At 46.1% G+C, this 16,091-nt stretch overlaps 1 protein-coding gene across 4 annotated transcripts in view; it reads left to right on the top strand.

Moving 5' to 3' along the window:
- ASB4 (ankyrin repeat and SOCS box containing 4) overlaps window positions 1-16,091 on the top strand; it is a 59,218-nt gene that overhangs the window by 16,031 nt on the left and 27,096 nt on the right. The window contains exon 5 of one of the 4 annotated variants that reach the window (XM_068157052.1): window positions 15,387-16,023. The exons of 1 other annotated variant lie outside the window; for it this stretch is intronic. In XM_068157052.1, coding sequence (XP_068013153.1) covers window positions 15,387-15,428 — 42 coding nt within the window. In that variant the 3' untranslated portion in view covers window positions 15,429-16,023. Of the gene's footprint in view, window positions 1-2,788; window positions 2,972-3,205; window positions 6,199-15,386; window positions 16,024-16,091 lie in introns of those variants that run through there. 2 more of the 4 variants (XM_068157049.1, XM_068157051.1) reach the window with 2 other exon arrangements.

A 16,091-nucleotide genomic window follows, 5' to 3' on the forward strand; every position in this document is an offset into this window, starting at 1 on the left:
TTTGGCTTGAACATGAGCCAGTGTGTGCCCAGGTAGTCAAGAAGGCCATCAGCATCCCAGCCTTCTCAGCAGCAGTGTGACCAGTGGGACTAGGGAAGTGATTTCCCCCTGTCCTCAGCACTGGTGAGGCCATGTGTTGAGGACTGGGTCAGTTTTGGGCCCCTCACTACACGAAAGACATTGAGTGCTGGAGCAGGTCCAGAGAAGGGCAACAAAGCTGCTGAAGGGTCTGGAGAGCAGGGCTGGTGAGAAGCAGCTTGAGGAAACTGGGATTGTTTAGTGTGGAAAAAATGAAGCTGAGGAGAGACCTCACTGCTCTCTACAACTCCCTGAAAGGAGGTTGGAGGCAGATGGGGGTTGGTCTCTTCAGCCTAGTAACAAGTGACAGGAAGAGAGGAAATAGCCTCAAGTTGCACTAGTGAAGTTGAGGTTGGAGACTAGAAGAAACTTCTTGACTAGAACTCTTGTCAATACCTGGGATAGGCTCCCTATGGAGGTGGTTGAATCCCCATGCCTGGAGGTGTTTCAAAGAGACAGAGATGTGGTGCTGTGGGGCATGGTTTAGCACCAGACTTGGTAGAGTTAGAGAGTGATTGGAGTCAATGATCTGAAGTGTCTTTTCCAAACAAAACAATTCTATGAATCTTCATATTGAGCCACAGAAAAGTGAGAATGCTTTAGAAAGAGAAGAAACTCTCAGAGGATTTGTAACTTCCCCCATCCTCACTTGACAAAAGCCACATCACTGACTGACAAAAGAACACCTTTGAGAATTTTCATTGCAATGGTAGCCCTTGGAGCACTCCTGGTCAGGGGAGCTGCAGGAGCTCAGCTGTCCCTGCACTCAGCAAGTGCAAAGGTTGTGGCTGGGATTCGTGTTCCTGCAGATCCACCTCTGTGTATATTTATATGTTGACTTGCTGGAATGAGTCCAAAGAAGGGCAACAAAGTTGGTGAGGGGTTCGGAACACAAGCCCTATGAGGAGAGGCTGAGGGAGCTGGGATTGCTTAGCCTGGAGAAGAGGAGGCTCAGGGGAGACCTTATTGCTCTCTACAACTACCTGAAGGGAGGTTGCAGACAGGCAGAGGTTGGTCTCATCTCCCAGGCAACCAGCACCACAACAAGAGGACACAGTCTCAGGCTGTACCAGAGGAGGTTTAGGCTGGAGGTTAGGAAGAAGTTCTACACAGAGAGAGTGATTGCCCATTTGAATGGGCTGCCCGGGGAGGTGGTGGAGTCACCATCATTGGAGGTGTTCAGGAGGAGACTTGATGGGGTGCTTGGTGCCATGGTTTGGTTGATTAGGTGGTGTTGGATGATAGGTTGGATGCAGTGATCTTGAAGGTGTCTTCCAACCTGGTCTGGTCTATTCTATTCTATTCTATTCTATTCTATTCTATTCTATTCTATTCTATTCTATTCTATATTTTTTTATAAGTCAGCAAGTATTGTTACAGTACCATGTTCCCTGGGCATGCCTATGTATCTTTAGGTTCCATTGCATGGGTTGGATTTCTGTGGAGCAGGGCTAGTGAGCTGTGGAGAGAATTGAAATGGCAAACGAAAGAGCAAAGAGGACAAGATGTTGTCCGAAGGCAAAATCCTTGGGCCTACTACATGTTTGCACATAGTGATGACTCTCATTTGGCAGTCCTCATAGTCCTGATAGTCCAGTTTAAACCTATTTTTTCATTATATTATTATATATAATTCTATTAGTTTTTCATTTGGCTTTCCCCAAACTTCCAAATCAGTGCTGAAATTAAGTGTATTAACACCTGATTGTGAGTGGTGTTTAGGGAACGCCATCCATACAGTAACACAGAGTTCGAGACCCAGAGGGACTGTGAGACTTTTGGGGGGGGTCAGGTTTATTCAGCAAAAAAATGAAATCATTCTGGATGAACACAAAATTAAAAGTTAAAGGTCTTTTTTCACCTTAGTAACAATGATAACAGTAATCATACTAATAATATTTATGCTGTTATTACTATTGCTGCTGCTGCTGCTACTAATACTACTACTATTTTTCTTCCAGTAACAAAGTGGAGGTGTTGAAGGCCAGGCTGAACAGGGACTTGAGCAACCTGGGCTAGTGGAAGGTGGGGCAGTGGGGTTGGAGCTAAGTGATTTTTCAGGTCCCTTCCAACCCAAACCACAGAATCACACAGAATCACAGAACATTAGGGGTTGCAAGGGACCTCAAAAGATCATCGAGTCCAACCCCAAACCATTCTAGACTGGATCTTAGGACAAAGATGTGCTCTTCAGGACAAGGATGGTGATTTTCAGGACATAGATTGCCCAGGGAGGTTGTGGATGTCTCCTCCCTGGGAATATTTAAGGCCAGGCTGAATGAGGTCCTGAGCAGCTGAGAGTTGAGAGGTGTTGCTCCCACAGAGGTTGGAGTAGATGATTTCTAAGGTACCCTCCAGCCTAAACCATTCTATGATTCTATGAATCTAAGTTATTGGGACATTCTTATTTGGAAAAACTCCACAGCTGCTTTATTGCTTTGTTGAGATTTTATTCTTAGTTGTCAAAGCTATTTTCCAGATTTGATATGAAACTGAAGAACATTTCTTTTTGAGAGAAATCCTAACTTCTTCATGCATAAAAGTGTATCTGAAAATATGTGGAAGCATGTCTGTCAAGTAGCAAGATCATAAAATAGGGTCAAGTCACATGCAGTCACACATACTTGCCATTTGCTCCTTTTATTCAACACCAATTGCAAGCACCTGCATTTTTCTTCTCATGGGGATGTGATTTTATTTATTCTAATAGGCTGCTGGGGTGATGAGCAGGACCAAAGGTGCTTTGCTGTTCACAGCCCCAGAGAACTCACTGGTAAGACCAGCATTTTGCTGCCTTGTGGTGAGGTTTAGAGGATAGCTCATCTGCTTGCACTGCCCCTGCGATGGCTGCAGAACCTGTGCAGATCAGGGCTAGCACCACAAAGGAGCGGTCACCTCAAACACACCAAACCCGAAGATTTCATCATGGTCTTTAGCACTAAATATTTGAGGATTTCATAAGGATTCTGTGCAGGCATTTGGCTGTTCCAGGTCTCTGGTGCTTGACATGCGTCCAAAGGCCTGACTGACCTGCTTTTTGCCTTGTCCTGCCAAGGGCTGCATGTGGGCAGGGGGAGGGAGGGGAAAGAGGCTTACTGCTCTAAAAGGCACTTGTGGTTTTTTCCAGCGGCACCAGGATTTCTATGACTCTTTGTTCAGTGCGTGCAGCAATTCCCCACGGTCCCTCATGCACTTATGCAGATGTGCAATTCGGGAGATACTGTCAGAAAGGTGCCACCGAGGAGTCCCCTTGCTCCCCATCCCCCTCTCCATGAAGAAGTACTTGCTGCTGGAACCAGAAGGAATCATCTACTGAGCTGCAGCAGAGCTGCCGCTGGCGTCTCCCTTCCTAGATCCGTGTACCTCTGTGGGGTGCTGCAGATCCAAGCAAAGCCCTGGCACAGCCCTTCACTTCTGTACCAGCCTGAAGCTGAGCTGGGCTTTACCAGCTCTCCTCAGAGCCTGTCTCTTTTCCTGCATTGGGAAATCACAACTGCAGGCTGGGGGAGGCAGAGCTGGAAAGGTCCCCTGCTCCTAACAAACACAGGGGTGCAAACTTCCATGCTTTGTTCACTCTAGCTTAAATGCTGCTGCTGCTTCCTTTGGTATTTATTCTCCTGCCTGATAGATAGTACTGAGTTCAGTCTGAACAGGTTTTGATAATGTTTTTCTGTCATTTGAGAGTAAAAAGAAGGATGCTGTCAAAACACAGGACATTTATTTGAGTCACAGAATTGCTTTCCCAGAAAGAAATGAGCCACTGCATACAGCCATGACCACAGACAGGACTGCAGCAGCTCCCACATATCCCTATGGATTGACTCTCGATTCAATGTTAGCTCCCTGCACCTGTCTGTATATTATAAAGCTTTGTCATAATGATACCCTTTTAAATGGTAAGTTTATTTTCTCTCCCATGAGCAATCATAGCATGTGAACAGGGTTGGAATCAGCAGCACTGAAATTTCTGCACGTTGATATTCATGCCCAGGTAGCTTTTAGCAGATGCTGTCTCTCATTGTGCCTGATGAGCAATTCATATCCTGGTTCATATCAAGAAACACAGGTAGAATGGACTTGCCTCTGCAGCCTGCACAGGATGGTGGTGGATGGGATCTGGGAAGGATACAAACCCTTCCTTCACTGACTATAAAAGGAACTTAGCCTTCTAACGTGGACTATGCACCTCATCTTTTAGCAGCTAAGTGCAGGTGAGAGGAATCTCACCTCAACTGAAAGGTGTTTCCAAGTTGAAGATGTGTGAGAGCATCAGGGAGCCAGAGCAAGAGGTAGGCCAGTGGAGCACAGGTTACCCAGAGAGGTGGTAGAAACCCCATCCCTGGAAATATTGCAGGTCAGGTTGGACAGGGCTCTGAGCAACTTGATGTAATTGAAGATGCTTCTGTTCAGTGGAGAAATTGGACTAGATGACCTTTAAAGACCCCCTTCAACCTGCAGCATTCTGTGACTCTGATTATTATTATCCCTTTGCAAGAGAACCCACAGCACATTAGGGTCTTGGCAGCCAGACAGGAGAAGCCAAGCTGTTCAGTGGCTCTGTGTTTTGCAGAGTGGCAGTAACAGCACTTGTAGAAATGTGCAGATTATTTAGTGTTATAAATCACTTCTCTTTCTTTTCATCTCAGTTTTCATGAATCAAGGCTTGTATGCTGCTCTAGGAAAGAATCCAACTCACGGGTCTGTTTATGTTTAGCCAGACAGCAATGCAGATTGCTATTTAACAGCTTCCAGTTCCAATGGAGAATTTCAAAGATAACACAGGCCATGGATAAATGCTTTCTCACATGAATGAAGTTGTAATATACATCCCTGTACTTTCTAAACTGATGAAAGATTCCTGCAGAGATGCAGAAATCTTTCTATCAGACTCACTACAGTGGTTGGCAGGGAAGGATTAGGATCTGAGGCAGGCTGCCTATAGAAAAATCTGCTTGAGGTATTTCCTTCCAACCTCTACCATTCTATGACTCTGTGATTCAATGATTCTATGACTCTGATTCTATCCCATGGTTCTATGATCCTGTGTTTCTATGATTCAGGGATTCCATGATTCTATGATTCCAGGTCCATGGGATCCACTGGAAAAGAGATTGACTGTGGAAGGATGAAAAAACCCCACCTAGGTTCTCTAAACCCACTGCTTTCCTAGGAGATATACTTAGGATATTAGGGGGAAATTCTTTACTGAAAGGGTGGCCAAGCATTGGAACAGGTTCCCCAGGGTGGTAGTGGAATCACTGTCCCTGGAGGTGTTGAAAAAACCATGTAGATGTGGCACCTGGGGACGTGGTTTAGTGGGCATGGTGGTGTTGACAGCTGGACTTGATGGTCTTAGAGGTCTTTTCCAGCCTTAATGATTCTATGTAAGGCAGGCATGGGAAAGAGGATTTGCAAACCGGTCAAGGCAAGAAATGTTTGTTGCTTTCTGAACAGTCTGACAATGGAGCAAGCCGTGTAGTCCAGAAGAGACAGCTGGAGGTAGCTGATTTTAGTTGGAATACATCCCTGCTCTGGCAGCTTCTGGAAGTGACATTCTACATCTGGAAGAGGGAGGTTTAAGGCAGAACAATAGCAGCATTTTCTGACCTGTCGTAGTCAGGACTCTCTTGCTGAGAGAGAAGAAAAAAGGCTGTCGCCAGTGTTCCTAAATTCCCTCTGATCCTCCCCCTCTGCAGTGAACAGGCTTCATTTTCATTCTGTGGGCACCCAGCCTCACTTCCAAGCTTTGTACCGAGCAGGTGCCAGATTATAGCCATTGTGGAATCTGACAGGGAGCACAGTGGGATCAAACTGATTATAGTCATAGGAATTTGCAAGCTGTTAAAAAACACTGGAGAACATCCCCACCGTGGCAGAAAGACCTGATTGAGGCACTTTTATTGCTTCTGTTGGTGCAGTTACAAACACCAACAGTAAGCAAACCTTATTATTTGTTACCTTTTAGCATTTCCTTCTTTTTATCCTCTTTCTGTACTCTATTCCCATGCAGTGGATGGAGTTGTTCATGTGATGTGTGTATGTACAAGGTAACAAGGTCATGGTTTATTAAGTGTATGGGATGCACAGTTTTATTGTTCTGAAAGTGCAGATGCCTCCAAATGTCATAGTCTTGTAACTCCTGATCGGGGAGGGGAGGGGAGGGAAGGGAAGGGAAGGGAAGGGAAGGGAAGGGAAGGGAAGGGAAGGGAAGGGAAGGGAAGGGAAGGGAAGGGAAGGGAAGGGAAGGGAAGGGAAGGGAAGGGAAGGGAAGGGAAGGGAAGGGAAGGGAAGGGAAGGGAAGGGAAGGGAAGGGAAGGGAAGGGAAGGGAAGGGAAGGGAAGGGAAGGGAAGGGAAGGGAAGGGAAGGGAAGGGAAGGGAAGGGAAGGGAAGGGAAGGGAAGGGAAGGGAAGGGAAGGGAAGGGAAGGGGAGAGATACTTCTCCCAAAGTAGCTAACAATGGAGTGAGATCAAATAGCTTCAACTTGTACCAGGGGAGCTTTAGCTTGGATATTAAGAAAAAATTCTTTACTGAAAGAGTGGCCAAGCATTGGAACAGGCTGCCTGGGGAGGTGGTGCAGTCACCATCCCTGAAGATGTTCAAAAAATGTGTAGACATGGCGCTTTGGGACATGATTTAGCATGGTGAGATGTTTTGGTGTTGACAGTTAGACTTGAGGACCTTAGAGATCTTTTCCAGCTTTAAAGATTCTATGATTCTATTTTCAAAGCTGCAACAGATTGGGTGGTTGTAGGTGGAAATAATGAGAGACTGAGTTGTCATCCCTACACTGCAAGTTTGGATTTAATCATAACTTTAAATGACAGAAAATTGTTTTCAGGGTTGTCTGGTGTCTTCTGTGAAAGAAGAATGCTTTTTGCCATTTGGCTTCTTAGTAGAGATGAAGCCACATGTGAGATGTTGCCACTGCATTTCACAGCCTGTTAGCATATTTAAAGCACAGGTGGGCATGAAGAATGAAGTATACTTTTCCCACTGGCAGCTCTTTTCCCCAGTTTCCTTAATGGCTTCTCAATGGAGAGCAATGAGATTTCATGATTTGGTCCTTGTACTTTTTAAGAGGTGTCTATGAAGAGATATTCATAAGCCACACATGTGGTTGACAAAAGAAGTTATCCCATCTGTGGCCAGAGGAACACTGCATGTATTTGTGGGTCAGAGCAGAGCCATGGTCCAGTTGTCCATGGAAATATGGACATCCTTGCTGTAAAGTGCTCTTTCACTGATTTTAAACTTAGCCCCTGATAGTATCCAGCTTGACTCAAAGCTCCAACAGTTTATCCATGGAGAGTAGGTGAAATGAAAGGCAGTGCTCAGGAGTGTATTTTCCTGCAGAACCTTTAAACATCAATTTATATCTGGTCAACTCTTAGATACTAGGACAATGAGCCCAAAACAGCAGTGCTGCTTCAGCTCTCCCAACACTGCTGCTCATCCTAATGGGCTTAGTGCCAAGAAGAGGAGCCAGCAACTGCAAAGCAGCAACTCAGGACATTGGAAGAAGAAGAATAAAAGCTCAGAGTCCAGCCAATGTGTTTTTAAAGCCTTCACCTTAAGACAGGCTGGTTTCTCAGTGCTTCTGGTGGCACAAGGGGAAGGATGTGTTTCTCATCTGCCTCCTGCTTTGTCCAATGGTATCAAGACCATAAGGGTTGCACAAGGCTTGGAGTTGTAATGAATAGGTCTTCTCTCCACAAAAGTGGCTTTGGGTAAGTCTCAAGATCTGTCCACATACAGACTGGTCCTGCAGCACGATGCATGTTATGTGCTTATCACTGATACTTTAAAACCATACTTAACAGTTGGTATCACCTACTTCTACTCCAAACCCAAGCTCCCTGATTACAGTCTGCTCCTTGGCCAAATGGTAGCAATACTCAGCCTCAGGGCCTTCAGCACAAGGGGAAGCTGGTTCCACAGCCCTTGTTCCTCTCATAATGAGCTGCATGCATATTACTTTGGAGAAGGCACAAAGCTCAGACTGAAATATAAGTCCTTGGAGCCACTTGGCACAGACAGCCAGGATCTCCATGTCTTTCTGCACTTAGCATTTGAAAAGCAAGCAGAGGAAGAAGATGGGTTGCCTGTGTCCCTTTTCCTGCTGTTACACAGCATTGTCACTAGGTCTGCATGAAGCATGATGAGGTTCTCTATCATCTTGTAAGATTTTGAAGCAAACCTCCTGACTACACAGAATCAGAGTGGTATTGAAATGCCCATTTTGATTCTGGGAGCTCTGCAGGGTCATGGGTGTGCATGTGTGAGGAGACTTGCAGAGAGATACCAGTCAAAATCTTTGATTTGGATTCAACCAGAGATTTTCAGCCCACATCCCTATAAGGGTTTTGACATCAATGAAATTTTCCTTACTCAGAACCCCTCGCCATCTTCCTTCTGTGGGGCAGTATCTTCCATCCTGTACACCAGTTTTGAAAGAATTAAACTAGCTGCTGTGATCATGAATTAAAAAAAGCTCTCAGGCTGAGCAAGCCTGGTGATTCATTTTGCAGTGTTAAGAGCACTAATATTAGGGGGCAGGGGAGAAGGTCTGGTCTGAAGCATTACTTTTAGTTGCAAGCACTGCTGGGTCCATTAAAATGATCACAGGGGCTTGGCTAGGGCTCATATTTGAGGAATGTCCTTTGAAAGTGTGCTAATGCTGTTGGCAGCAGATCTCCCTCCTGAGACAAGTACCTTCAAATTAAACATACAAGAGCTCAGTCTTTAAGATTGGAAGGAAGATTGAAACAGTCTGGGGTGCTGTTATATACTTTTATTAAACTCTGAGAAGCCAGAGGCACATCAGCTTTTCAGTGCCCTGGAAGGTCTGCAGGGCTCTTGAAGGGCTTCTGCTGCCTTTCTGAAATGCTACAAGATAGAAACAGGTCAGACACGGCAATATTTCTATTTACTTTCAGGATACGGCACTAGAATTTCCCTGTACTCCCTAGGGCTTGCTCTTCTACTAAATGACAGTGGAGAACATGCTATTAGCAGAGATGCCCAAGCCTAGCTAGTGTCTGACACCTTGACCTCCCCAAGAATTGCATTACAGGTATGGAAGGATCTACCACAGGCTCTATTTGTCGAGCGGCAGGGCCCTCTGGTGCAGCAGATGGGTGGGTCAGAAAAGATTGCTATATACAGCAGCTGGCAGCTGAAATTGGTTGGTTGCTCAGAAATTTGTTTCTGACTATTCCTCCAAATGCCTCTTAAGCCTGGTAAGACACAAAGTAGGAAGGTGACAATGGGTTTTGTGCATTCCAGTGACCTGCTGGATTTCCATGCACAGTTAACATTTTCTCAGTGCCTGGCAGCTGTGCTTTGCCTTGCACAGGCACCCTGTGGAGTGCTGCTAAATTACTATTAAGGTGTTTGGAACAAAGACATTGGACTAGATGATCTCCAGAGGTCCTTTCTAACCTCTTTCATTCTTTGATTCTGTGCCAGCAGGTGGTGATTTTTTACACTGCTGATGGCACTTTCAGCTCTATTCTTTCGAGCTGGGGCTGGCAAGGAATGCTGGTGTCAACTTTTTGCCTGGTGCTAGATTCACACCGTGTTTTAGCCTTGTAACGGTGCAGTTGATATGGGGGCTTAGGCTTTTGGTGCTGCAATTAGCGCTGAGTTAGGTTATGTCAACAGTGAGTCAGAGGGGAGCTGTGCTGCCTCAGTACAACCAGAAGCTGGCTGGCTGGCTGTGGGAAGGCAGGGGCTTGAATCCAGACACTGCTGGTCAAGAAAAAGGGTCTTTATTCCTCATAACCCTACAGAACCCACTACTTGGTCAGGGGCTAAGAATAAATAGCTGCTAAGGTCTGAGGGAAAAGGTGAAGAAATAAAAGAGCAGCAGCACTCACAGAAAGTCTGTTTTATAACAAGGAGGGGAAGAAGTGTGTGCCCTGTAACTATCTGGGCAGAGGCTCACAGAGCATGAAAACACAGGCACCGCTGAGGGGCAGGGCACTGCTGATGGGCAGGGCTCTGCCCCGGCTGACTGCAGGCACTCGGCGTGCTGGGGAGCGCAGGTGAAGAGCTGTCGCTGTGGTCAGAGAAAAGCCATTTCCTGACAAAAGTAATATGGCTATTTTAACACCCATGCAGAGTTAGACTGACACTAAAGACCCAGGTGCAGTCAGATCTGTTGAATTGCAGCCACCACCTAAAGCTGAGCTGGCCTTTTGGTGAGGCAATCCTGCTGTTTCTGAGTTCACTGCTGGGGCAAAAGTGCACGGCTGGCCTGAACTCAAGGGCATGCTGCCTGCTGTTGTCTGTGCTGAGCACAATCTGGGCCCCAGTCTGTCATCTGGGTCTGGCACGGCCTTCTCTCCACCACAGACCCACAGAATGTCACTGGTTCTTTTTCTTTCTTTCTTTCTTTTGTTTCTTTCTTTTCTTTCTCTCTTTCTCACTTTTTCTCTCTCTCTTTTTCTCTCTTTCTCCCTTCCTTCCTTCCTTCCTTCCTGCCTTCCTGTCTGCCTTCCATCCTTCAGCTTGAACTTTGATGCTGCTCCTTCCAGCAGCCTTGAAGGGAGGCAGAGCAGTGGTGTGAGTAGCCTGGGTGGTCACTCGACATGACTCAGTGTAACCATGTTCTTAAGATCCCGGTGCAGCCACTGAGGAACATGCTGTCCCCATGGGTCCCCTATCTCTCAGGCAAGAGGCTGCCAGCACAACATCAAGAGGAACCACTGCTTCCCACAGCCCTGACCAGAGGAAGCTGTGCTGGATACTTAGCCAGTGTTTGTCCTTTAGGAGAGAGGGAAAAAAAGAGAAAAAAAAGGCATCAAAGTTGTAAGGAGAGCAAAAGAGCCAGCAGCTAGCAACTGAACAGCAGCTCTGCATTTCCCAAGGGGTGTTTTTAAGGTTTGTACCCATTCACTCTTTATGTACAGCCCTGGTTTATGTCCTTTCATCCAGCACTAGCTGCCAGACTGCCCTCTGCTTAAACCAAGCTATCCACATCCAAGTGTCAGGAGATCCACTGACTGTGGGAGGCAAGCTTGGCTTGGTTAGGCTCCCAGCCCCCTTCCAGACATATTGAAGCGAGCCCTCACATTGCCCAGGGCTTGGACACACTTAATCCTGCTCTTTACAAAAGCCTCAGGGGTGTGAAATGAGCACAAGCAGTGGATGCTCACTGTTGTGTACACTTACAGAGTCCTGTCCTTCTGCCTTCAGATGTGGGAAAAGCTCCTTTATCCCACACTAATTTGATATCTTTGCACTTGTTAAAATCCCATCAATATTGCAAAGGAACTGTGGTGGTTATATTTGTACACAGGCATGCATAAACTTATATTTAATTTCTGTACGGGAAAAGACCATGAAGGGAGACCTTCTAGCTCTCTACAACTCCCTGAAATGAGGTTGGAGGCAGGTGGGGTTGGCCTCTTCTCCCTAGTAACAAGTGATAGGAGAGGAAATGGCTTCAAGTTGCACCAGCAGAGGTTTAGGTTGAATATTGCAAGAAACTTCTTCACTGAAGTGTTTCTCAAACACTGGCACAGGCTGCCCAGGGAGGTTGTGGAATCCCCATCCCTGGAGGTGTTTCAGAGAGGTAGAGATGTGGTGCTGAGGGACATGGTTCAGCCCCAGCCTTGGTGGAATTAGAGAATGGTTGGACTTGATGATCTTAAAGGTCTTTTCTAGCTGAAACAATTCTATGAACCTGAATTTCTCAGGCATGTTTATAGATAACCTATGGATCCATTACCATATTCTGCTAGAAATGTTTACATTAAAAACCCACAAACAAGCCAAACTTCCCAGTGCTTATAGAGAGAAATGGTGAAGAACATTGCTTTTAGCCTTTCATTGTCAACAGCTTTGCTGGAATCTTCTTTCTGTTCTTATGAAATGAAAGTGTACTACTGAGGGACAACCTTCTTCCCCAAACTTTCATTTTCTTCATCAGTGGGAAGGAATGGGAGGATCTGCAGCTCTTCTCTGCAATAGTGCAAATTTAAAGTCAAAACATATCCTCTTTCTTAACATCAGCACCCACAGGTACAGAGTATCATTCTGCTGCACAGCAAAGGAAGAGGCAAGGACAGCTCTGTGGAGAATGATGGAAACATCTAATTCAGTCATCCCTGAATACCAATCCCTGGAACATAGTATAGTATCATAGTATCAGTCAGGGTTGGAAGGCACCAACAAGGATCATCTAGTTCCAACCCCCCTGCCATGGGCAGGGACACCCCACACTAGATCAGGCTGGCCAGAGCCTCATCCAGCCTGGTCTTAAACACCTCCATAGTTCGCAAGGTCTACCTGCATCAGTTTATGGCGTTCCAGGGAAGAGTTTTGCCATTTCCCCAGCTGTTCTGACATGGGTGTTTTCATGCAAAAGCCTGAGAATATGCAGAAGATGCTATAAATATTTTTTTCCTCAAGTGAGCTGATCGTGCAGTGACCCTGGGAAATCATCATAAGCTTTTGGAAATATGCCTTCAAAGTGCTGTTTCCATCCTTCAGCTGCAGCTGATATGCTCTGAGTGTGCATGGCCTGGCATCAGCAGCAGGAGTAGGAAGAACAGAGGAAAAGGAGGGCGAGGCCACAGAGGCAAAGCCCATGAAGAATTTTGGACCAGCAGAAGGCTTCTGGGCATCTCCACAAATAAATAATGAAAACTTAAGAGTGCCCCTGGTCAGAGCCTGAAAATAAAGCTTCCTTCATCATGTAGTTATGTGAAACCTGAGGCAATGCCGGTCAGAAGCAAGGGAAAGTTGTTCAAAGGGGTTTACAACAGGTCCTAACTAAGCACAAACAAGTGCTTCTGTGTCTCTTGTGTCAATACAGACCAAGTTTTATGCCTGAGCAAACAGCTTCCTACAGCCTGTGAAGCAATAACACAGACCTGTTAATACCCAGCGTGGTATAAACCGTCTGATCCACCCCTGCACCAAGGTTGAATTCCACCAGTAACACCCTCTGGAAGCAGGGGTGTGACTCTGGGTGACCAATACCCTTTGCAATGAACAGTACAAAGCATGCTGCAGGGATTGGAGGAAAGGACAAGTGTCCCTGCCAGCTATTCCACCCTGTTTCCCAATTAGTCTGTTAAAAATCAACCAGAAGTGTTGTGGACGGCAAATCTGCTAGGAAGAGAAAATCACTCAAAAGAATAAACACTCAGAAAAGAGCTTCCAATGCATCTCACTGCTCAGTGTGCCTCACAGAGTTTCACAGGCAGCACCAGCTACAGTTTGCTCCTCATTTTCTGCGACAGGTCTGCCCAGTAATTGGGGTTTTCGTGGAGTCATTACTGTTGAAAAAGATCTCTGAGATCATCAAGTCCAACCATCAGCATAACACCACCAGAGACACTAAACCATGTCCCAAAGTGCCATGTCTACATGTTTCTTAAACACCTCCAGAGATGATTACTCCAGGACAGCCTGGGCAGCCTGTTCTAATGCCTGACCACTTTTGCAGTAAAGAAATGTTCCCGAATATCCAATCTAAGCCCCTCCTGGTGCAACTTGCATGGGCCCATTTGTTGCACTCTCTTTTGGTTTTCTTTCATAGCCGCAGAAGTAATATTTAGGACGGTAGCTCCTGATACCCCATCCATGTTTTCCTACTTATATAGAAATATTGATTTTGAAAGAGGATTCAGAATATTTTAAGACCCAGGACTGTCTTTCAGCCTTTTGCTTTGCTGTCCAACATTTGAGATTGCAGGGAAGAATTCAGACTGCCTGGGGATTTTCAGCCCTTTCACAGTATCACAGTATCACTAAGGTTGGAAGAGACCTCGAGGATCATCGAGTCCAACCTATCAACACAGACCCCATGACTAGACCATGGCACCAAGTGCCACATCCAATCTCCTCTTGAACGCCTCCAGGGACGGTGACTCCACCACCTCCCCGGGCAGCACATTCCAATGATGAACAACTCGCTTGGTGAAGAACTTTCTCCTCACCTCGAGTCTAAACCTCCCCTGGCGCAGCTTGAAACTGTGTCCCCTTATTCTGGTGCTGGTTGCCTGGGAGAAGACACCAACCCCTTCCCGGCTACAACCACCTTTCAGGTTGTTGTAGAGGGCAGTGAGGTCACCCCTGAGCCTCCTCTTCTAGGAGGTGAATGAGAAGCAGCAGGACCGAGTGAGGCTGCCAGCAGGGGTGTTCTGCTTTCTCTTTGCTGACTGCAAGGAAGAGCAGCATCTACCCAGGCCCTGAGTCAGTCATGCTGCCTTTACTGCCCCCAGCAACACTGATGTGCAAAGCCACGTTAGGGCCTGTAATACAAGGTGGGGATATAGGCATTGTCTGCTTCTGGGGAATGCAAACTCAAAGGTGTCAACCCAGAAGGGTGCCCCTTCCTCTTTGCCATCCTCATCCCTCCCTAAATTAGCTGAGTGAAACACTTTTTACAAGGGCTGGTAGGGATAGGAATGGGTTGAAGCTTGAGGAAGGGAGATTTAGACTGAAGATTAGGAAGAAATTCTTTATAATAAGGGGTTTGAGACTCCGCAAGAAGTTGCCCAGGGAGGTGTTGAAGGCCAGGCTGGATGAGGCCTTGAGCAAGCTGGTCTAGTGCAAGGTCTCCCTGCCCATGACAGGGGGCTGGAACTAGATGATCTTTAAAGTCTCTTCTGAATCAAACCATTCTATGAATCTATGAATCATTAAGTGCCAAGTTTTACCTTCTGTTTGCCAGAATTGTTCCAGAATTTAAGGGCACACAATTCTTGGAGGTTTTAACTTGATCCTCTCAAGTCATCATCACTACCATAAAGGGGGGGGGGGAGGGGGGGAGAGGAGAAGGAGTAGTTGTTTTTCTAGTCCAGTAGTATTTCTTATCAAAGGTAACAAAACTTGTTTTGTAATAATGCTCTAGGAAGAACATGATTGCATGCTCAGGGCAAAGTCTGGTGGATTTGAAAGCTTGGTTAAGTGATAGGAAAAAGATGATAATGAACAACTGCTTATCAAGGCTGCAGGGAGATTAATCTGGACGTGTGCCCACCAGTAACAAAATCAGTGCATGTGTTTTAGCTAATGATCTGGAAGAGAAAACACAGGGTGATTTGGCTTGGTTTCTGTTGACATCAGGAACCTGGCTTGGTAATGTCCTGATCAGGGGGCAAAGCAGGGGGGAAGTGTAACATCTGCTTATCTCCTGTGAAACCAGAATGTCTTTTAGCCATGAGCAAACTTGCTGATTTCAGTGAACCTATGACATGCAAGGAGCAAGCCAGCCCTGTACCTCCAGTGCTTTGCTGAATCAGGAGCTGGGTGTGAGGCCTCTGTCACTTCCCTAAACAACCATTTTAGATTCTGGAGCCTTCTGGACTGCAGGAGCTTGGCTGGAACTGATGGTCTGTGAGCAATATGCTGCAGGGAGACAACACATTGCCTGCTGGGACCATGTGCTTGACATGGACTCCACAGAAAATCCTGTACATCCTGTTGCATCCATGGCATCCCAGCTCCCATGGGAAGTGTGTACATCTCCTGAGCTGTCCATGAGTGGGGTGCAGAATGCACCCAGATTATTTCTGCTTGGAAGAACTTGAGGGGAAATGTGCTAGTCCTGTTTCCAGAGACTTCAGAACAATAAAGGTGCGTGGGGAATAGAAAGCACAAGGGGCATTTTTGTTGTTGGTTTATGGAAAAGTTTTAATTGCTTTAAGTAATTAAAGTAATTAATTACTTTAGCTCTGGGTTGTTTCTCCCAACACACTGATATGTATCAGACTGCTACATTTCTGTGTGTGTTAATCAAAGCTGACACCATCTGATCCTCTTCCCTGGCATTGTAGGTGAAGCAAGCATTGTAAAGAAGGGAGAACTCAACACAAAAGGCTGTAACTTACAGTTTTACCACCAGACACCCAGAGTCTGCTGGTTTTCACCTCTCCTCTTCTAGGTAAAGCACCTACACACATACTTACACTACTTACAATGAAGGGAGATTCTAAGGGAACACCAAGCCTGCTAAAACACCAGTTGTAGAGGACTGGTTTAACATAGCACAAT

Source organism: Melanerpes formicivorus, unplaced genomic scaffold (assembly GCF_026170545.1).
Source record: "Melanerpes formicivorus ecotype bairdi unplaced genomic scaffold, bMelFor1.0.p_v2 SCAF_35, whole genome shotgun sequence".
NCBI lineage: Eukaryota > Metazoa > Chordata > Aves > Piciformes > Picidae > Melanerpes > Melanerpes formicivorus.